At 39.4% G+C, this 23,293-nt stretch overlaps 1 protein-coding gene across 2 annotated transcripts; it reads left to right on the top strand.

The window, feature by feature from the left end:
• Positions 1 to 2,269: 2,269 nt before the first annotated feature.
• On the top strand, positions 2,270 to 22,079 carry RNPC3 (RNA binding region (RNP1, RRM) containing 3). Of its 2 annotated transcripts, none has more exons than XM_063135556.1 (15): positions 2,270 to 2,457; positions 4,672 to 4,719; positions 5,726 to 5,844; positions 6,434 to 6,517; positions 7,642 to 7,753; positions 9,399 to 9,467; positions 10,945 to 11,084; positions 12,577 to 12,702; positions 13,295 to 13,425; positions 14,051 to 14,215; positions 14,882 to 14,976; positions 15,060 to 15,118; positions 16,916 to 17,048; positions 18,279 to 18,355; positions 20,863 to 22,079. In XM_063135556.1, exons 1-14 carry the CDS (start codon positions 2,287 to 2,289, stop codon positions 18,351 to 18,353), a joined length of 1,527 nt encoding a protein of 508 aa, XP_062991626.1. In that variant the 5' UTR covers positions 2,270 to 2,286; the 3' UTR covers positions 18,354 to 18,355; positions 20,863 to 22,079. The 2 variants fall into 2 exon arrangements, with proteins under 2 accessions (XP_062991626.1, XP_062991616.1); XM_063135546.1 differs by having other exon boundaries at positions 21,839 to 22,076.
• Positions 22,080 to 23,293: the final 1,214 nt, after the last annotated feature.

The following is a 23,293-nucleotide window of genomic DNA, read 5'->3' as shown; positions in this document are numbered from 1 at the left end:
AGGATATACTAACATTTTTTTCTTTTTACCCATAAGGCATCAGTTTCATTTTCAGTTGTGCAGAAAATTCCAGCTATTTCCTAATGTAAAATAGAAAGAAAAGCTGAAAATGAAATTAAGTCTGATATCCCAAGGGCGGATGGTACAGTTTAAAGAATTTACAAATGTCAAGGTCACTTCAGCTTTTTATTCATCAAAGTCAGTTAGTGAAGATTAACCTGTTGTCCTGAAGGACTTCAAACTGTATAGAATTTTGTTTTTGCTGTTATAATTAATCTATTAAAGAATCTTGTGATTTGATTTCTTCACGCAATTCAGGACATTGGTTAAATGGTGTCAGTTTCAATTATTTGAAGAAATGTGGCTTGAAGAAAAAATAAACCCAACACAAATGTTTAATTCCCTTTCTTTCCCCCCAAAGCACTATGGGGGGGGGGGAATATGTGCCATAATTCTCTCTCTATAGTTTTCCCCATAAAATCGCCATGAGAGGCAGATATTTTTGACAGCATTTCCATGTGCATTCACTGAATAACCAGACAGCCAACCCCTCCTGTCCATTTTATTCTTCAAAGTGGTGAAACCCTGAACTAGCACCTTGCCCTCAGTTTTAATGTTCTCTTCATTTTTAGTCAGCATGGCTGGCTGGGGATGCTGGGAATTGTAGGACTTTCCCCCCTGTCTAAATATGCAAAGCATTGCACCCGTAGACGTTTGCTTCGAATTGAAAATATCCTCTGGTTCAAAAAGAAATATACCATGCGTTCAAATAAGGGATCTTTTAGAGCTGTCTGCAAACTCCTTTAGAGAGAAGTTGACTCTCTGGTAGGCACCGTATTAGATTTATTTTATTTATTTATTTCATTTCTATACCGCTCAATAGCTGAAGCTCTCTGGCCGGTTCACAAAAACTAAAAACATGAAGAGCATAATAAAACAACCAACAATTTAAAAACACAAATACAAAATACAATATAAAAAGCACGACCAGGATAAAACCACACAGCAAAAAGATGATGTTCCTTCCAAAGTGGTAACCGCTGTGAGACGTGCACATCATTGTAAAACAAAAGGCAATATGGTTTACTCCTTTCAGAACTCATTGTATATGCAAATATATGCAGATTAAACCCATGAATTAATTAAATCTCATATGATTAATCCACTGAGACCTGGCGGTAGCTTTTAAAGCTCTGTACTCATTCAATAACAATCTTATGGCACCTTAAAAGTTTTTTTTAAAAACATGTTTATTTTGATATAAACTTTCTCGGTCATTGTGAGAGCAGGATGGGGAAAGGGTCGTCATGTTGCATATCGTAGAAGGAATCTTCAAATTGCTCAGGCTAACTATCACCAATACTTCAAAGGACACCACTCCTCAGCCCACTGGGCAGCTCTTCCTCCTCGGGAGCATGCGCAGCCAAAAGGTCCTTACACTGCTCCACAAACGCAAAATACGGTACTTAGCTCAGTTTAGACCATAGAGGTAGAGAACTAACCTAAACTTCCGGAACTAAACTGAAATATACCATGATAGCACTCAATAGGTACCCTGTATGTCCCATAAACTTTTAAAAATCTCTGTTATTAAACGAGGGAGAACGACTTTCCTGTGTCTATGAAGACAGTAGAGGAGTGACAAAAGGCTCAATTTAAGGGGGCGAGATGCAATAGAGTTCGGTCTGTTGAAATCCCTCTTCTTCTGTGCGAATAGGGTGACCATATGAAAAAGAGGACAGGGCTCCTGTATCTTTAAGTTGCATAAAAAAGGGAATTTCAGCAGGTGTCATTTGTATATATGGAGAAACTAGTGAAATTCCCTCTTCATCACAGCAGTTAAAGCTGCAGGAGCTATACTAGAGTGGCCAAATACAAAAGAGGGCAGGGCACCTGCAGCTTTAACTGTGGTGCTAAATAGGGAATTTCACCAGGTTCTCCATATATACAAATGACACCTGCAGAAGCTCCCTTTTCAATACAAAAATATAGGAGCCCTGCCCTCCTTTTCATATGGTCACTGTATATTAAAAGTGCAGGGCTCCTGTCGTCTTTGCCATGTGGTCGCCCCAGTTCAATTTAATACCACAAGTGGCAGTAGGACGGCAAAGCGACTGCGTCTCTTTGGGCTTAGATGCCGAGGCCCTTTCCCAAAGACCCGCCCACTCTCGCGAGACTCTCTTCCCCTTTCCGAAGTTTACATTTATGCGCGAAAAGTTTTCCAAGATTCGTGGACGTGGGCGCATGCGCAGTAATGTCGTAGCTTCTTTCCACGGTGATAACAACATGGCGGCGCCCAGTTCGGAGGAGCCCGGGAGGCGGTTGAGGCCAGGGAAAAACAGCCGGATACTGTTGGTGCGGCATCTGCCCGCCGTATTGACGGCGTCGGAGAAGGAGGATTTGCTGAGGCACTTCGGGGCCTCGTCCGTGCGGGTCCTCTCCGACCACGGGAGGCTGGTAGGAAAGAAGCGGCTTTGTCCGGTTCAAGCGAGGGGAGCCTTTCCGTGAAGTCGTCCTAGTCTGTGGAGGGAAGAGGGAGGCTGTGGGAATTACGTCTCGTCTCCTGCAGTTCCTAGGTTGAGAGGATTAGACCCAGCACACCTGGAGCAGATGTTTTCCATTCGTGGCAGGGCTCTTGCGCTTCTCAACAGCCCCGTGGTAGGCAGAGTTTCAACAGATGTAGCATTTCTTCACCCCCTGCTTCTCCATGCTGGGGGGAGAAGGAGCTGCACCTGTTCTACTAAAGGCTGTTAAAGGCATAAGCCAGATAAAAACATTTTGTTGCCTGAGGTTGAAAATCCCAGTGGCTTTCCCTTTTCCGCAACTCACCTGTTTGTTTGTTTTTTGTTTCTTGGGTGAGATCTGTGCGTTTCAGAGTTGTGCCTCTTATTGTGCTGCCCGAAATCCTTTGCCTGAAGCAAATGTCTCATCTTGCTTTGTGGCTGGAAGATCTTGGTACAAATGAGGTAACTGATAAAAAAAAGGTGGCAATGTTATGTACACAGTGTAGGAAAACATAAAGAGAAACTGCTGCACAGTAGTAGCATGGCCACAGAATAGCACCATTTAATCCTAGAATTACTAACTTGGAATAACAACTTTTTTTGCTTTGTACTTCCAGTCACATGTAAGATATTATACTTCTCTCTCTCTCTCTCTCTCACACACACACACACACAATGGTTTACTAGTTTAGTGGATTGCTGTGGATGTAAGTCGTCTTGACTTCAGCAAAATATCTTCTGGGATATTTTGGTCATTGTTCCTCATCAAATTTGAGGGAGGTCTTTTGAGCGGAATGTCAGAGCACTCATTCTTGGGACCAGTGCTCTTCAACACTTTTAGGTGAAGGGAATCCCTGTAAAATCTGTGGTTGACACAGACGTGTGAGGGGTAACTAACACTAAAGGAGAGCGGAATGACATTTGTTAAAATGGATAACTAGGTCTGTAACATGAAATTCAACAGGGACAGATGTAAACTTCTGCATTTAAGCAAAAAGAAAAAGTAATCAGATGCATAGGGTAGGAGATAATTCGCTTGGCAGCAGTAGATATAAAAAGCATCTTGGGGGTTCAGTTTGATCACAAGATGAACATGAGTCAACAGTGTGATGGGGCTGCGAAAAAGGCTGATTGGTTTTTAGGCTACATTAATAGAAATCATAATTTTCATCTCAAGAGAAGTAATAGCTCCATCTCATCCCACGCTAGTCAGACCTCAATCTGGAGTATTTCATCCAGTTTTGGATGCCGCACTTAAGACATAGACAAATTGGAATGTGTTGATAGTAAAGCAATTAAGATGCACGGTTATAGAAAACAAAACTTATGAGGAAAGGTTAAAGGATCTGAGTATATTTAGCATGGAGAAGGAGATAGGAGGTGCAGTGGATAGCTGAAGGATTGTCACATTGAAGAGGGCAAAGACTTGTTCTCTACTGCTCCAAAGAGCAAGACTAGATTTTAAAGGCTTAAATTATGGGAGGGGAGATTTTGTTTGAAAAGTAGGAGAAACTTCTTGACAGTAAGCAATTCAACAATGGAACCAACAGCCTAGGTTCTAGTGGGCTCTCCCTTGTCGGAGGTCTTAAAGCAAGGACTGGACAGCCATCTGCTGGGGATGCTCTAGCTCTAGATTTCCTCCAAGCAAGGAGGTGGACTTGAAGTGACTATTATTGGTTGTATTGTTTTTGCTTTTATTATGTAACAGAGCTTCGGTGATAGAGCAACTCATAAACTGGATTAAATTAAATAGCTATTCTACAAGCTCCTTCTAACTATGATTCTATGACTTTATTTATAAATATGAATTAAAAGGATGGGGGATCACTCCACTATTATTTTTTTACTGCTCTCCATACATCTTGATTATGGTCAGGGTGGCTTGAGGGCATTAATGGGTAATTGATTTCATCCAAATGACCTTAGACTATGTCTCATAAGTTTTGTGAGGAAGACAGGGCAGAAACAATGGGAATTACACCTAATTGCATGTAAATGATAGTGTGAAGGATTTCTCTCATGATGACACACAGACAGAAAGAACTGGTACACAACAGCAAAGTATATTGTTCTTTGCTGTATGTCTGCCATTACTAAAAAGGTTGCAATATAGTAGATATTTTACACGTTAATGTTCTCTCAGATCTGTGTCTGGTTTGTTTTGCAGAAACACACGGCATTTGCTACTTTTTCCAATGAAAATGCAGCTGCTCAGGTGTGTATTGGAGTGTTTATTGAACCTTTTTGATGTGTTCTTTCCTGGCTGTAGGTCAATATATACTTTAATACTTCTGATTTTGTACTGAAAGAAAATCTGAGGCTACAATCACTTGTAAACTTGGAGAGCAAGCATGTGTAGTATTCCTCTACAAAGCATTAGAAATCTACATGTGTTATTGCTGCTAGAAAATAGTTAACACACCTTCGTACAAGGTGAGAAACTTCTAGTCCAGAGGCTTCCTGCTTCTTGGTTCACTCTGCACAACAATCAGTGTTTTTTGTTTTTTTTAAAAAAAAAAAAGTTCTAAAAGCCTAATTGCTGCAAGAGGGAGGGTGTGTAAGGGGGTTAAACATAGGGAAGGGAAGAATTACCCTCTCCTGTATGCGGTGAACACCTCCCACCCACATGACATTTAGGCTTGAAAAAAGCTTCCCCTTTGAGCCACCAGAAGGCTTTATTTAAGGTAAAATGCTCAGTGGCAGTGAGAGTCTGTATGGGTCTGTATGTATGTGAATGAGGGCTCCCTTTTTGCTTTGGTCCTGTTAATCATTGGCATGTGATCTCTACAGAGTTAGTCACAAGGGAATGCAGCCCTTCAGCTGAAAAAGTTTTCCCACTTCTGCTTTAGTAAATTAACCTTGTTAGTGTAGAGCTAGCAGAGTTTATTACTGACATAAGTATGTAGAACCTAATGTTCAAATAAGCCTTCTTGATTTGTCAGTCAACATAGCTTGTCAGTCAGCATGGCTGGCTGTGGTATTCTGGGAGTTGTGGGCCTTTTTTCTGTCTAATTATGCATAAGATTGTGCCCTAACAGGTTTAAATGAAAAGCAAAGTTGTTGCTCTATCCCAATAACTTTCCCCCACTTCCATAATAGCTAATTCTAGGCAAACCGATTTAGAAATGGTGAAAAGGAAGGGATTCAAAAGTACTAATGAATCAGGCTGTTTTGAAATGCATTTAAATGTTGATTTAGCTGAGTGTTGTTCTCAATGAAAGGCTTTATCAAGATTGCATCAGCTGAACCTCCTAGGCCATACTCTGGTAGTTGAATATGCCAAGGACCAAGACAGTGTTCAGCCACCTAGCCAGCCTTCTCTATCTGAAAAGGACAAAAGGTATGTGGATATTGCCATATTCTCAAATTCCGTAGATTTATAAAACATGAAGGAAAAAAATGCTCTAAATACTTAAGAAGTAACAAGTAAATCTTCTCCAAACTTTTCTGTGCTAAATAAGGATTTATCTAGATTGTGTCTCCAAATCCCATTTGTGTTACAACTTTAGATTTAGTGAGTCACTTTAGTTACACAGCCATTATTCTTAGGGGCCTTGGTATGGAAGTGACTTTTACATGTTCAAAGGTAAGTTTTATGTGAAATGTCAGGCACTGGGAATGAAGATGCCAATAGTTTTGCTGCAGACCATTTTATTGGATATTTTGCTTAGTAAGCATAGGGGGAAGGGAAGAGAACCAAGCAAAATTATACATATAGATTTTTAAATGTATGAATTCTACTTCTATTGTCTTCTATTTGTTTTTTTTTTCTAAATGCACTTTAACTCACACAGATCCAATGAACAAATTTTACTTGGCAAATGGACTTTTAAAAAGACAATTTATGCCATAGTACAATTAGGGTGATTTCAGCATGCTGCATGACTTTGTAATGTAGTAAATTGCTCTTATGTGTTTGCTTTTTGAAGTCTTGAAGAACCAGTGAAAGAAGAGAAGGAACGGAAAGATCTAAGTTGCCTCAAAATTGAAACTGGAATTGCTCCCAGACATGGGTTAGTTCTTGGATTCTGATAATACAAGCTAAAGGCACACTCCTATGCATTTAAAAGTCCTATAACTCCCAGCATGCTGTCTGGGTAGGACATCATCATCAGCATAAGCAGCAGCAGGATAGGATTGCACCCTAACATTGTTAAGTTGGATCCTAGTCTTAATGTGCTTGTACACGTTTAGACAAATAAATTGGAAACCAGTAATGTTTGCTTAATATAGCTTCTCAGAGTGGGTCACATCTTCTCTGCTCTTATAATTATATCATTAACCAAAATGCCTTGTCTTAATATTTGCAAGGGTTCTTTTGTGTGCCACTAACTAAAGCTTGAAGTCTTGCATTAGATATGGAATTTAGTAAGCATCTGCTAACTTCTGAAAAGCTTGCCATACTCCATTGACCTTCCCTTTTGTATGTCTTGACACCCAACAAACTTCTCTGTGCAGAAATGTATTTGGAAGTAGAAGTTCTTGTATATCTTCAAAATATTCGTTGCCTGTCCCTGCAGATGGGCTGGGATCTAAGAAGCTACTATGGGAGTGTGTCAGGGCAATGAAATATTTGCGGTGGAACAGCATATCACCACGTCTTAACTTTTGAAAGAACCTTAGTTTCAAAAGTGGCTTGTCATGTGGCATCGGGGTATGTTCAAGAAAGACAAATACAATACTCATAGGCCTAGTGGAAGTACTTGTATGGTTCTTTGAATCCTGAAAGTTGTGCTCTTAGCGTTGGATTTAGTAAGACTTGAGAATGAAATAAAAGGAGGCAGATGCATATTATTGAATAGGAAGATAAATATATGGATCCTAAAAATTTAAAAGGGCTGTCTGTGATATTTTAGAATTGCTTGTTTGTGAGCTGACAGTTTGTTCAGTGTTTCTAACTCTAAATCAGGGTTGGGGACCTTGTGGCCCTTCAGATATTTGACTACAGTTTCTGTAATTCCTGACCATTGGCCATGCTGGGTGGGGCTTATGGGAGTTGTAGTCCAAAACATCTGGAGGGCCACAGGTTCCCCAGTCCTAATCTACATATTTAAACTTCTGCTTAGTTAATTTTTGTCTATGCCTGCATTGTTTCTGTCTTTTAAAAACTAAACTCCTTGATTTTTTTTCCCCTCAGGTTAACGTTTCCTATAAATTCTTGTCTTAAATACCTGTATCCCCCACCTTCAAGTACAATCTTAGCCAACATAGCCAATGCCTTGGCAAGTGTGCCTAAGTTTTATGTGCAGGTAAGTGAAGATACCCTCTCTCCTTTGAATTCAGGGCATAAACCTGTATTTGCTGGCATTGTTTAGCCCTACTGATAACAGCATTTATTTATCCAGAGGTTTAATTGCTTAGATTTTTTCCTACTACTGCATTGTCACTGCAAGAATTTAGTGAAAGGGAATGTGTATAGTTTCTCTGACACAATAATACTTACTTTTCTGCTTCAAGCTTAATAAATACATTTCTGTCCATCCTTGTGTTATTTTTCGTTTTTGATTTGGGCATTCTGTTGGACCTGCTCACAAGTAAGTGTTCAGGGACCAGTCAATATTGCAAAGATATTTATTGGGTTAATGTCCTGAAGAGAAGTATATTAGGGTTGCTGTCCAGTTAAGGAAAACCTTAATCAGCTGACAGCTCAATCCTGTACCCGCTTACTTCCAAGTAAGTGGGTATAAGGACTGCAGCGTGAATCTGAGAAAATTAGCTATAAAGAGAAGCATACTTTCTTAGTCAATGCCTACATGGTACAGCAAGCATGATCTTCTCCATTGTTTATTGCAAAAGAACACTTCTCTTGAAGGTGTTTGCCCTCTGCAGCTTTTATCAGTGCTTGTATTAAGAATTAATATGTTAAAACTTGCTGATTAACCAGGGTACCTCTTCATTAAATAAAAATGGTTTTTAAACAGTTGTTTCATTCTAGCATGACTGGGGAATGCTAGAAGCTGTAGGACTTTTTTTCTGTCTAAACATGCATAGGGTTGTGTCCTAAATGTTGCAATGTCAGGCTGTAAAAAGCTCATTTTTATTTTGGAGTGGCTGCAATGAATATGGAAGTGACTGACTGCAAAGGAACTTGAGGACACAATCCTAGGCATGTTAAGACAGAAGTCCTACAACTCCTAGCATTTCCCAGCCAACATGGCTGCCTAGAGGGATGCTGGGAGTTATAGAAGTTGACTTGTCTAATCATGCATAGGATTGCACCTTAAGTAGACTTTGAGCAGGAGTTATATTTTCACTCCTGGCAATAAGAATGTTTCTATTTCACCTTTTTCTGGGAAGAAAATCTTTTTAGCTATCAGAACTGTAAATTCTAATTGTTGGTTGTAGAATTGGTGTTGTAGGTGATAGGCATTGTAGTTCAAATTTCCCTTTATTACCAAATAATCTTATCCTAAGATTTACCCCATCTCTCTGAGAAAAAGATTCCATAAATAAAGCTAAATTTGAAAGATATATAAATCCAGTTTTGCCTGGTGGCATTACTTATTTCACTTGTAGAATTACCTTCCCTACATTCTTCTGATCATAGAAATTGCTGTACAGATGCAGTTTTCTACTTATTAGTTATAGGAAGTGTGAAACAGTTATAGATATCTGTAGCATGATTTGGTAAATGTGGAATACTTGAAATAGAGTGGAATTTCTCAAGGCAGTTGTAAAATATGAGTAATATTACTAGTCTACCATAATGGGTGGCTGTTAGGATTATTTATTTATTTATTTATTTATTACATTTTTATACCGCCCAATAGCCGAAGCTCTCTGGGCGGTTCACAAAAATTAACTAGCATAATTACTAGCATAATTATGTGAAACATTTGAATACTTAAAAGAGAAATGCTATATGAATACTGAATTGCTATTGTTATGCTTCAGGTTTTGCATCTTATGAACAAAATGAATCTTCCACCTCCCTTTGGACCAATTACTGCTCGACCTCCCATGGTATGAAACTTTGTCATGGAAAGTATTGTAAATAAAAACAACATTGTATATGTAGTATAAAGGTGCCCTTGCCCTCTAATGTTTGTGGCCAGGAACCAAAGACGTCTTAATCTCACGCAAGTGGTTGAATGAGACTAGTGGGATTTTTTAAAATTTATTTTTTTGAACAACTAATTCCATGCCTTCTCAAAAACTGCTTTTGAAACAGTTAAAGGTATAAAGCCACCTTTGGCTTGTACATCTTTGAATCCTGCCCTTCCTTGTAAGCAGACTAGCAGTGTCACTAGGGAACTAAGTTCCAGGGAAGAATTGCTTTGAGAAATAAAACGGGTGTTGTGTGACAGCAATAGAAGGCAAGTTAGGATGTTGAGTTACGTACTGACAGCTTCTCTAAATAGCCCCAAATAAATAATAGGGATTTATAACAGATGTATTATAATTTTATTATTCATATTTATATACTGCTTTCCACAAAAGTATCAAAGTAGTGAACATAAAATACAATGGCATAAGAACCATAAATATAACAATAACACCACATACACCACTGTGTGGTATAAACCATAACTGGATTAGTCATATTTCAGGGAAAGCTTCTGGAAAGAGAAGAGTTTTAAGATGTCTGAATATCAGAACTGTGGGGGCTGTTTAATATTTATAGGTAAAGTGTTCCAGAGGGTGGGTGCTGCAACGATTTGAATGTAGTCAAATTCTGTACTCAAGATCTGCCATATTCTCATCCCCTCACCACAGCTAAATCTTAACTTCATCTGGTGATGATCTGGCCTCTTGTTTCTACAATAGTGGGAAAAATGGCATGTAGACTTTTTTCCCTTGTTCCTAATCCTTTCTACGCTTGCTTATACGAATGATCTACATTTCCGGTATACTCCAAAAGTTATACAGTGACCTGGTTTGCATATCACAATGGCAAATCATGGGTTAATTAAGTCAAGATTTGTGGGGATGCATGCAACACGCAAGTTGCTTCCAGTTTTCATAAACAACCTATGAATGTCCAGTTTGTAGGTTGTTAGCAGGACTTCAAACTCTGGGTTGTTTATGGGTTAACAACCCATAGTTGACCTAAAATTTGTTGTTAGATTAACTCTGGGTTAATTAACTCGTTCTGACATGTTAAGCTATAAACAGGTGTTCATAGGTTGTTTATGAAAACCGGAAGCAGTTCACACATGTCCTGGGAAATCTTAGGGTAAATAACCCACGTTTAGTCACCGTGATATACAAACTGGCTCATTGACTTTGGCCTTACAGACCAAATGTGTATGCCCTTTGGACCAAACCCTTCCATTTCACTACTTGCAAGATGGTATGTGATAGCTAATGCCAATCAGTAGATCATGGTGCAAATGCTTAGTTGTTGAATACTGTATGCTCATGTTAAGCATTCTTACATTTGAACTATCAGATATCAAAGAGGAGTTTATGTGTGTGTGTGTGTGTTTTCTTTGTTTAGTATGAAGAATACATCCCTTTACCGCCACCTATTCCACCATTGCCTCCTGAGGAGCCTCCTTTGCCAGAAGAAGAGGACAGTCAAGACTCAAGCAAAGATGAGTCAGAATATGAAAGTGCAGATGAAGAAGAAAAAGAAAGGTTGGTGACACTCTGCAGCAAGCCACTCTCTTTAGGACTTGACATCCTTCTTTCTCTTGGTCTAGGGATAGTAAAACGTTGAGACAAGGGTCGTAGAAACTAAAGCAGTGTTACTCAACCCAGAAGGTAACGTCCAGTGAAATTAGAAGGATGTTTCATATGTATGCTTTTAGAATCATAGTGTAATGCTGTCCCTCTCTCTGTCCCCCTGCCATAATGAGGAAGAACCGTTACTAAATTAAGTTCTGTGTGCTTATATTTACTACAATGGGTTCAGAACATGGAATATTCCCCCCTCTTTTGATATCCAAATGCCAGGTGTGGATAGACTACCAGATTAGTTTTTATCTGATATAAAATACCTTGTTAAATGTAGTTTTAACCATAGGCAAATCAATTTTAAGTATATGTTTTAGATACAGTTAAGTTTTTAAACCATGTCTTTAGTTTTGACATTTTTAAACTGTGTGACTGTAATATGAAGTGCCTAAGAACTAACGTTCATTTTACTTTGTCCTATTGTTAAATAGTTCAAAGAAGTACAATATCTAGATACTGATGCCAACACTTCTTTCAGCTGTATGCATAGCATATTAAAGCTGTTACTGAACTCGGGTGTATTTGGTTGCTGTGGCTTTTGAAACCACAAGTTGCTCTCATATGACTTTTCTACCCAATAATAGAGTCTAGTATCTAATAAATATCTTCAGAATTTTTCTTCTTGCCTTTGAGGCTCTCTGCAGCATGGAATCAATGGGTTTAATTCAAAGGAGAGAATGGGTCGACCGTTCCGTAACTAGATAGAGGTTAACTTGGTCTGTGAATCCCCAGTTACAGACCTCCAGAATTCTCTTCTCTTGTTGGTGGTTGCTAAACAGAAATGGGACCAAACAAACGTCCAGGGAGCGGTAGTGGTGGTGGTTAAAACCTATAGAAAAGACTCTCTCACACTTCCCAACTAATCTAGCATCCACCCATGTCAGGATGCAGAGAAGGGCCTCCTCAACAGATCTTAGGTCTAGGCAGGAAGATACAGGGATACCTGCTCTTTCTAGCTTCTTCCTTAAGGCAACTTCAGATTGCCATAAGGAAGAACTGTCTATCCTGTGTGTGTTAGATGGTTTTAAGTTTTACTGAGCTTCATTGTTGCATGATTCTTTATAGAAAATTAAATCAAAGATGGTAGCTGGTCTGTTTATTGCTGCTCTGTAGTTTACCTGGATCTTCTTAGGGCAGTGGAATGCCTGACAAATCACTTTCTGCCGCCTTGAAGCTTTGCTTTGGGAGAGGGAAACGAAAATGCAAGGGAACCAACATCATTCTAGCTTGTAGACAGTAGGCATCCAGAGAGAATCCCTTTTCTTTCTTTTTTTAAATACTAAAAATCTTGAGAAATGGGGGGATGGATTCTGTTAACAATTTTGACTTGAAATTCCATACTTTCTCATCAAACAATGGCAAAAGTAACTGTATTCAATGTGTTAACATTCAGATTTACAAAACTAATGGAATTAGCAACTCTTCAACCAAAACGACAGATGCCAACTAAACAGCATCGTGCAAGAAAAAGGAGAAAGATAAAAGACTTACTAAATGTCTCCCTGCCTGCTCCCCACAGGTATCAATACAAGTGTCATGTAACGACTGCCTCAGTTTGCATTTTCTTTTAGATATCTCTGTTGAAAGAATGATATATTTGTTGGGCTTGTCCTTGGGTTACACCTCTGGCTTGTTGGGGGGAGAAACAAGCCAGAGTTCCAGGTTTGGACATAACACTAACCAAATCAGGGGCAGAGCGTCCTTGTTTAGCTGCTCCCACTGGTAGAAGCCAAGTGGAAGCGACTGAGCTAGCACACTGGCTTGCTCACGGTAATCCACGGTTTAAAAAATAAACTGGATTACCATTGCATGTGAACCAAGCCGCTTGCATTCTTTATAAAATACACAGAGCAATGATACCCCAATATTTAATCATGCATAATACATGTTTTTTAAAAAACAAGCTATTTTAAAAGTTATTAAACATTTTCCAAGGTTAGATTGCTTTTAGATTACCTGCTATTGTGCTTTTTAAAACAAAATATTTTTAAAAGACAGTTTGAATAAAAATGTCTTTAAAATAGATGTAAAATAGTTCAGGAATAAATATTTATGTGGAAAAACCATTTCTGTAAAGAAACTAAATGAACTTAATGTTGTATTTTAAACAGTAATTTGCACCCGGCGCTGTTGCCTTCAGACGTGTTTGAGCAGCCGCAGCCTGTTGGTCTAAAGAAAATTGAATTTCACATTTCTGCAGACACTCCTGGCACTCTTCAGAAAAGCCTGGAGCACATTGATGGTACGTTATGAGTATCTATTTATGCACAACTTGTATATTAGTAGTACATTGGAAGCAGGTGTGGTGTAGTGCCTGGGAGACTGAGATTAATAATAATAAAAAAAAAAGTCAGGAAGTCCCTAGTCTTGTCCTTTCTTTGTGAGCTCATTTTCTTTCTGAGCCCCTTCCTATCTGCAACATGGAAGAAATTATAGTGAGGGCTTTTGTAAGATTATTGCAAGTTAAAGCATACAAAGTGCTTTGAACATTCTAAAGTGAGATGCTACCATTCACACAGTTCAATGGGTGCAATGGGGTTCTCCGTCTGTAAATGTATATTCCTATTTATTTATTATACCGCCCAGTAGCCGGAGCTCTCTGGGCGGTTCACAGAAATTAAAACCATGAAACTCCTTGTGTATTTTAGGCATTATAACCTTCTGCTTCTATCATTTTGCAGTGCTTCATTCAGTGTTTTACTGATGGTGGCCACAGTATATTTTTTAAAAAAATTTGAAATCCATTTGGTTTAAGCATGCTTAAAGTTACATTGGATGTGGTAAATATCTCTGATTTAATTTGGGTGGGATCTCTTCTGCCTCAGGATCACATCTAATTTAAGTGGTCTGAACCTTTTTTTTCTTAGATGTTTATGCAGCAGTTGATGAAACATCTAATGCAGGATTTGGAAAAATCTTCCCTGCTCTCAGTTCCAATCATAAAGAGGAGATGGAAGAAGAAGATGAAGATGAAATACCTTCGGAATTTGTTTCTAAAAGAGAGCTGGAAAAAGGCAGAGTCTCTAAAAAAGGTGATTTTGCAACTGTTTAAAAGTTTTTATAAGATGCCGTCTAAATGCTACTTTTTTGCTATCTTTTGGATAAGTTGCTCATTTGATGTTGTGTTAACCCTTTGATGTGTGACATGATGGGCCTGTTCAGGTGACACCTTAAACCAGCCTTCCTCATCCTGGGGCGCTCCAGATGTGTTGGACTACAACTCCCAGAATGCCCCGGCTGGGGCATTCTGGGAGATGCAGTCCAACACATCTGGAGCGCCCCAGGTTGAGGAAGGCTGCCTTAAACCTTGCTGGTTAAGGGCTTTGGTTAAGCAGCAGAGTTAAGGTGTCTTGTGTGATGCATTTTGCCAATCCTTGCTCACTAACAACAGTTGGAGCATCTGCAGCTGGGTTAGTGGCTTTAATCCTGGCTTAAAGTGTTGTGTGTGACAGCATGGCTTGTGGTTAGTGCTAACCCCAGAGAACCACAGCTTCACTAACCACAGAGCCTGAAGTGTTGTCTGAACAGGCCCAATGCAAACATACTGTTCAGAATCCTGCATTGAGCAGGGGTTTGGACTTGATGGCCTTATAGGCCCCTTCGAACTCTACTATTCTATGAATCAGTTTTAAAGATTTAAGAAAGGACATTCTCCTAAAATGCAGATCTCAAATAACTTCTTTTTTTCTGTACTCAAGAAATGGAAACGCTTTCTGTCTTCAAAAATTATGAGCCTGGTGATCCAAACTGTAGAATTTATGTGAAGAATCTATCGAAACAAGTTCAGGAAAAAGTAAGTGAGATTGAGCAGAAGTATTTTTTATTTCTTTGCCAACTATTGCTAACTTTTCCTGACGTGCTTTTATTTTAATCCAGGACTTGAAGTTTATTTTTGGAAGATACATTGACTTTTCGTCAGAAACTGAACGTATAATGTAAGTGATGGCTGGATGACTTCTTTCATGGGTTGGGTTACTCTTGGCTAAGTGGGCCAAATGAATTTGGCCCAGTTCAGACAACACGTTAGTCGATGCAGTGTGAAAATTCCACTCAGTGGTTAAGTTTTTAAGAGGTATTGCCCACAACATGTTCTATCTCCACCGTTGTGTGTCTGTGGGCTACTGTGGAGTTGAGTAAAATCCACTGCGATGTTTGACAGTTCCTTCCGCCCTCTCTTCTCCCCCAGTCCTCCCGATGATATCCCATCAGCCATTGCTGGAAAAAACAATCCTGGTGGCTCTCCTAGAGCAGTACCCACTCCTTTCACCGCTCTTGCCAGGGAACTCTGTAGGCACTGAGAAAAGTCAATGCAACGGAAAACTCCACGGAATCCTCCACACAACACTCAACACAACGGTTGTGCAGAAACTCCCCTTTGCACAGCATGGATGTTCAGTGTGGAGTGTTTCCCACCAAACAACATATTTTTCAACGGTGGTGTAAAAACTCACTGTGGAGTTTATTTATTTATTTATTTATTTATTTATTTATTGCATTTCTATACCGCCCAATAGACGAAGCTCTCTGGGCGGTTCACAAAAATTCTAAAACCACAGTTGAGAAACGTCTTGTCTGAACTGAGCCTTTCTTACATTTCCACCTATTTTCTTGTAGATTTTCCCCCTCTCTAGCTTTTTAAGGATCTAGTGACAGTCAGAGAAAATAATGGAACATATGGGTTGAAAAGCAGAAGATTGAGTAGGTGGAAGGCAGCATACTGTATGAATAACTCATGGCAAGGGAGGGATAAAAGAAAGCCACTGAGATATGAAGGGAAAGGTTTGAGTAGAAGAGAGATGGCAGAGGAAGTGAAATTGTTTGAAGGGAAAACTGCATGCTGGGAAAATATAGGTCATGGTGTTATTAAGATGAGCAATACAGTGAATAGAAGAGATGAGAAGAATGGGGAAAACAGCTAAAAATAAGAGATCATAGATGTTGGAAACTGAGGGGCATGGGGCAGGGGGTGTATATAGCCAATGGGTCAGCTCAAGAATGCTATGAATCACAGAACTGCTACTTTATTCTGTGGGCTCCACTGCTTGAGAAATAGAAGTGATTAGTGTGAATTGGGGGCGGAGAAGGTAACTGATTCCTCTGTTTCAATAGAAATTAAAATCTCACCCCTATTTTGTCAGAACTTGGGGCTGGGAAGGCAGTTTGCATACAATGGGTTTTTTTAATTATAAGAAGTTGCTGGTGTGTACCCCTACAATAGGGATTTTCTAGGTGAGAGCAGGTCGAGTAGTTTGTTTCTTCTGTAGAAGGACGGTCAGTTAGCTCTTGGTAGCTTAGTAGTTGAACATGTACTTTACATGCAGAAGGCCCCAAGTTTAATCCCGTGCATCTCCAGGTAGGGCTTGGAAAGAATCCTGTCGGAACCCCTGCCAGTCAGTGTTGATGATTGCCTATGTCTACCAATTGGTGGGGAACATATGCAGGATGGTGCTTTTGCACTCATTTCCTGCTTGTGGTTTTCTTGTGGGCCGCTGTGTGAACAGAATGCTGGACTAGATGGACCCTTGGTCTGATCCAGCAGGGCTCATAAGTTCTTAAATAGTACTGGGCTAGATGGACCAATGGTCTGACTCGGTATATGGTAGCTTCCTATATTCCAATGAGAGAATTATTTAATAAACCATCACTGCTTCTTCCATATGTTAATGGTTTATTTCAATATGTACTGGACAGATAAAATAATTGAATCATTTCTGTCACTTGATTTATCCTAGGTTTGATATACGCTTAATGAAAGAAGGCCGCATGAAAGGACAAGCTTTTATTGGGCTTCCAAATGAAAAAGCAGCTGCAAAAGCTTTAAAAGAAGTCAATGGATATGCTTTGTTTGACAAACCTATGGTGGTTGTATCCTTTCCCAAAGCTTTTTTGCTCCATTTGCAGTTAAATGTTAGCCGTGTTTTCAGAATCTTGCTTTTGGTTGTTATACATGTTCACTGCATGGTAAAGTTTATTTGCATTTTATTATCCCCTTTTAAGTCTAAGGCCAATTCAAATGTTCCTCTATGAAAGTATCATAAGCCCTTGAAGGTCTGTCCCCTCATTATCCAAATTGGAGAGTCCCTTCTTTGAAAGCACACCCATGTGAAATTCATATCTTGAATCAACTTAGTACCTTAGAGTATATGAAAACAAAGGCTTCTCTCTGTGGTGGTAAGTTTTGATATGGGATTCAATTTTCCAGTTTTCACCAGTGTTAACTTAAAACAAGAGTCTTGCCACTTCAAATTTGAAGTGGGTACAATCCTGTGAACAGCCTGTAAACATTTGACTTAGCCCTTAGATGTATAAGTTGGGAAGGGAGTGAAAATGGCCATGCAGTGTGCCTGTTTTTGTACCAGCCAAATAGTCAGACATGACACAAGTTGAAGATCTTTCATGTGAGGTCCACAAACTCAGTATGCACTACCAAATTGCTCATCCTGTTGTTGAGGCTATTTGTGACGGGTGATGTGAGTTTATCTAACGTAACTTTTGTTGTTTACATTCTGATAAAATATAAATTAGTCTTTCAGGTGTAGTTTGTGTATTTAGCACTTGAGAAAGTAATCCCACTCATATTTACTTATGATAGTATAGATTACTGAACAGAAACAAATATTTAATCAGGAGCACAGTATGTGTGTTGCATATTAACAAATTACTCATTGCACGAAATGCTTAAAAATGAGCAGCATGCACAGAATTCTAGGGCTTCTTCACATATAGAGAATAGTATTTAGAAGTTACAAAACAAATCTTCAAAATAACAGTCTTATCATAAAGCAGATATTTCCTTTTCTATTTTTCGTTTGTATTAGCATAGCACATTTTTGTAATTTAATTTTCTTTTGCAGCATTAACAAATCTGTGGCAGATTCTGTGCATTTCCAGATCAGTTTGTTTGGTAACTGATAATTAATATATATATATATATATATATCTCAATCAGTAAATGGCTATATTAGAGACTGAAGTGTCATAATCTTGGAACACAAACGTGTTGCATAGTCTTTATTATTTGGGTATTTTCTATTGCTTATGAATTGTTCTTACTAACACTTCCCCTTAGACTTCTGTTCCTTAATAAAATCCCAGCAATTTGCTCGATCAGCAAGACCAAAGCCAGATTCCAAAGAAGAGAAGAGAAAAGATAGAGGGAAGAAAATCTGAAGGTAAGTCACTCACTTATATCCTGTTTTGTCTGCAGCATTTTTTTTAAAAAATGTACAGACTATAGCTTTGTTACTATTGAGGTTATAAGCCTGTGCCTAGAATGTACTAATTCATCCGTAGGTGGGGCTCACCAGATTCAGTGCTCTTTCATATTAAAAAAAATGCTTCACATAGAAAACTAGATGTTAGGGAGAAGGATTCCAACCTAGCCTTCCTCCTGATAACACTAATTTGAGGCCTTTTTCTTAATGCCCATAGTAGTTGGTTTATTAAAAGATTCTCAATTTCTGTGGAATCAACATAGCAACACATTTTATATCTGGCAGTGGTGGGGGTTGTAATCCTTTATGTATTATTTCATCACTTAGAATGTGAGATCATAAATGAATCAGTGCCTTGTGTGTGTCTTTTACTATTCTGCTAGAACTCTGGAATCTCTGGCCCTGATATAGATGAGGTTAGACCTCTGCTCCTTTGGAATACCCTCCCTCCCAGAAAGGTTCACCTGGCACCAACTTTGTTATCTTTTCAGCAGCAAGCTGAATGATTTAATGATTTTAGTGCTGCTTGAATATTGCTCTTCTGCACTTGACAAAACTGCTTGGGACCGTGGATACTTCGGGATTTTTGAGACTGTATTTCGGGGACCGTAACACAATAGCTGCCTTGGGGATGGGGGAGGGGAAAAGTGACTGTGATGGGGTGTGGGCAATCACAAAATTTACTGCTGCAACAGAATACTCATTCATAGAAAAGTAAACTTGTGAAGCTAGGAGACAAACACACTTCTTTGGGCCCCACTTTCCTGTTCCAACAAAACACCTATTTCATAGAAAGGCAAGACAATTTCTCCAAATCACCTCTAAATATAAATTCTTCTAAAATTAATTCCCCTAAGTTTTTCTCAGCTGAACCAGAGAAGTAACAGTGTTGAGACAGAGGTGTTTTTTAAAAAAACAAAAACAAAAAAACACACCAGCCTAGTTTCCCAAATCTGAGGGAGATTACATTTGTCAACTGATTTCTTTAAATCATCCAGTAAAATTAATAAATGCTCTACTGTATTCCAGCTAGTCAAGGGTATTCTAGTTAACTAATAACCTGATACTTATATTGCCGAAAAACCTCAGTACGGATTTCTTTTTGGAGATAACTAAAAAAAAGAAGAAGTCTGCCTCCCTCTAAGTCAAGGGCAGGGGACCTTTTTGAGCCAGAGGGTTGCCTTCCAGGGCTTTAGGTGGGCAGGGCCAGATTTTAAAAAGTGGCTGGGGCCATCGCCAAAGAACAATGCAGCATCGTCCTAGTTTGAGTGTTTTTATCAGGTCTTTCCAGTAATGATAATGTTTGTCTTTATATATCAGTCTGTGAGGCGAAAGTGATGATTTCCGTAGGTGGGAAACTGGATCAGCACAAACTGAAGATCCTGTTCAAGTGTGACATTTGTAAATCAAATTGCGTTCTGCTGTGAGATGACCTCCATAGCTTTATCGCACGATAAAATGATTCTATACTCATTAGCAACGTTGCGTTTTATTCATCGGGGAAATAGCTATGGTTGATACCATTGGATCAAAGCTATGTGGTATCTTTTAAGATGGATATATACTGTTGCCAGGGCTCTTAAGGCATTGGTACCCAGCCAAAGGGTGAGCTTGCAGCCCTTCCCCTCTCCCAAAGGGAAGGAACAGGGTCTTGACTGTGAATTCCTGTTGAGCTTTAAAGGAACTCCAAGCAACTTCCAGCAGCCCCCACTCCCATACTAGAGGCAATTCTCTATTCTCTTCCCCAGAACCAGGCTTGTCCTTCTCCGAGGCTCAATGCAAGGTCAGAGGGATCCTCTGGCCCTAAACAGGAAATCTCTGGATAAAAAAGGAGGGGTCTGCCAGGAGCAAGCTAATGAGTGCATTTTTATCCCCCGTCCTTGGCACATTCATTCCTCTTGTGTTGTGTTGGGTCAGAAGATTTGTAAAATACTCAAAAGAGGATGAAGTCATTGCAGTGCCAAGGAAGATGAATGTTAGGAAAATGGTTCTCCTTAATTTGTATTCCTGTATTTGTGCTAAAAAATAAAAATTGCGAAGTAGCAGAAAAATGCTGTCCCGAGATTAGTGGCTTGCTTATTTATCATATTTGAAACTGTTTCGACTAGATATAGATATCAAATAGATGTAGTTAGTATAGCTGGACCATGCTAACATATTCTTGTGCAATACATGGTGGTGTTGGGCAGCTTCTGCTAGAGACTGCCACCTTGAAGTACCGCGCTGGAGAGAGAAGTCGTTAGTTTTTGGTGATAGTGTAAACCCAGAGTTCTGGTATCTGCTCTGGCATTATACTGATTCAGTACTTGATACTATATTAATCTGTTGTGGATTGTGCACATTCATTCCTCTTGTGTTGTGTTGGGTCAGAAGATTTTAAAAAAAGACATTTTAGAATGCCGTCTAAAGAATGAGAACTGTAACAGAATAAAAGGATTAAAGCACATTCTGCTGTTCTTCTTTAGAAACATTCCTGCGTAAATACTGCTGTAAAACTGTCATGCAAAGTGTATCCTTTCTTGTTGTATCCTTTTTTTGTATATATATTTTTTCCTAGAAAAAAAGTCCTAACATTCTTTTCTAGAATTGCATCAGGCAGTAAACTAGAACTGTAGTAACATAATTTGATATAATGTTAGTGAGCCAAACTCCTTTTATTTAGCAGGATACCTATGGAAGTTTTTACCCTTAAAAAAAACTTGCAAAAACTCCTTTATTAAGCAGCACTATTCTGGCTGCCAGACCTTCAGCAGGTGTATATTACTCTGCTTACGTCGGTAGAGTTTAAATCCTGTATACTCACTGAAGACCTGGCATTGACTATATATTGAAATTATATTACAGCATACAGGCCTCCAATATCATCATGTTCACAAGAGAAAAATGAAATCTGTGTTGTAAAATAATATATTCTGTTTCTTGAGTAGGGACCTAGAGTTAGGCTATTTTTTATAAATAGCAAGCTAAACTGGCTAACCAAAACGGTAACGATCTTGTTTCTTCCTAAATTTGTCCTCAGACTAGTGCTCAGTTCTTTACACAATACAGGAAAATTTAGAGTTCTAGACATGCTTTTAGACTTGCCCTTCTACAAACAGAAGCACTCTGTGCATTTGTAAAAGGGAGTGCAATCCAGAGGAAGCTTTTAGTGGAGAAGGCGATGGTTTCCAATTCCTTTTTCCCCACTTTTCTCCTCTGTACCTCCTATCATACTGTTGTAGAGCATCATCCAACAGCCCTCTGGAGTAGATTTGTGGGGGAAGTCGGAATCGGCAGAAATCACCCCCTCCTCTCCCCCAGTGGGAGCATCCTGTGAGTGGAGTTCCATTCACAGGGACTTTGGATCCAATCTTTAGCTTTTTTAAAAAAAAAATATCCAAAGCTTTCAGCTTTTCCTTTGAGGAATGTGTGTGTTTTTAATGTGCCTTTAAATCATTCCAGGTTCGTTTTGAGTTCCATGTCTTTCAAGTGTGTTCAAGCTGTGAGAAGAAGATGCATGGTCAGCTGGACTGTCGGAACAGTGCGTAAATGTACTTCAAATGCAATGCAATTCGCTGTTAACCTTAGGTGCATATGTGCTTTTAAACAACGAAGGCCTTCCAATCCGTCACATAGCTGTGAAAAATGTTTCAATTAAAGATCTAATAAATTATTCACTTTTGCATTGGCTTCTGCTTATTTTCTTTGAGAAAGCATTTCTGTTTTCACATGCCAAACTAGAAAACATGAGCCAACCAGTGAACTGCCCTATGGTTCCAACTTGCATGCACTTTTCCCATTCCAGTGCATACATGTGAACATTTTCCTACAGAGTTGAATGGCTGTGCATGTTAGAAGCTGGAGCCTTGAGACCTAGAGTAGGAAACTCCCTATGTTCAGTCTTAGGTTCTTTCTGCAGTCGTTTTCTTGAATGGACAAATGATTACAAATGATCCAAAACCTGAGAATCAACACCTCTTGTGTCAGTTGTACAGCTTCTAGTTATTACCCCAGCAAGTCAGAATGGCCCCATTCAGAAGACACCTTAAACCATGGCTTTAACCACAGTGAATAAGGCTTTCTGGCTTAACCGCCATAGTTAAAGCCGTGGTTTAAAGTGTCTTCTGAATGGGGCCAATGTGATTGTAATGACTGCTAAGTGTGTCACCTACCTACACATGTCATAAGAAGGCAGCTCTGTTAAACGTCTTGCCCTGAGGGGATGGGGGAGGAAGCAAATGCAGCTTGGTGAGCTGCCACCATCTAGCTCCCAGTGGTTGCCCCTCCCTGCCCCAACTGCCACCAAAAGGGTGTCTGAGGAAACATTTTGCCCTAAGGGGCTGGGAGAACAAAGAGATTAGGGTTGAACTTTAAATAAGAGAAACTACAGAAGAGAAGAAAGAAAAGAACAAACCCGCCCGGAAGGACGATAGAGGCAATGCAAACATGAGTTCAACTGATACATTCTCATCCATCTGGAAAACTGAATCAAGCATCACCGTCATGCTTCCCTCCCTCCCTCCCAATCCATTTCCTTTTGTCTTGTCTTTTTGGATTATGGGTCGGCTCTGCCTGATCGTTGATTCTTGTAAGCTGCTCTGGCAGTCTTTAGACTGTAGAGCAGGATTATTTTAAATAAAAAAATAAACCAAAAGTCCAGAGGAGGCAATGCATTGGCAATTGAACAAGAGTTGGAAAGAGATGGCGGCCACCAGCAGGAGGGAAAGTGGATGAAAGAGGCCATTCTGATGTGGGACTGTACATACTGTGTTGAGGGAGTGACAGAAGGATAGAACAGCTTTAAAAAACGCTCAGCCAGTGTGTACTGGGATGCAATCTTAGTAGCAGAATGATCATTTTTGTGAGGTGAGCAAGAGAAATGAATACGTGGGGAAGAAGCTGTTGGAGATGTGCCTA

This window comes from Elgaria multicarinata, chromosome 1, assembly GCF_023053635.1.
Source record: "Elgaria multicarinata webbii isolate HBS135686 ecotype San Diego chromosome 1, rElgMul1.1.pri, whole genome shotgun sequence".
Lineage (NCBI taxonomy): Eukaryota > Metazoa > Chordata > Lepidosauria > Squamata > Anguidae > Elgaria > Elgaria multicarinata.
Note: the sequence above shows the minus strand (reverse complement) of the source record. Positions and strands in the feature narration are given on the sequence as shown.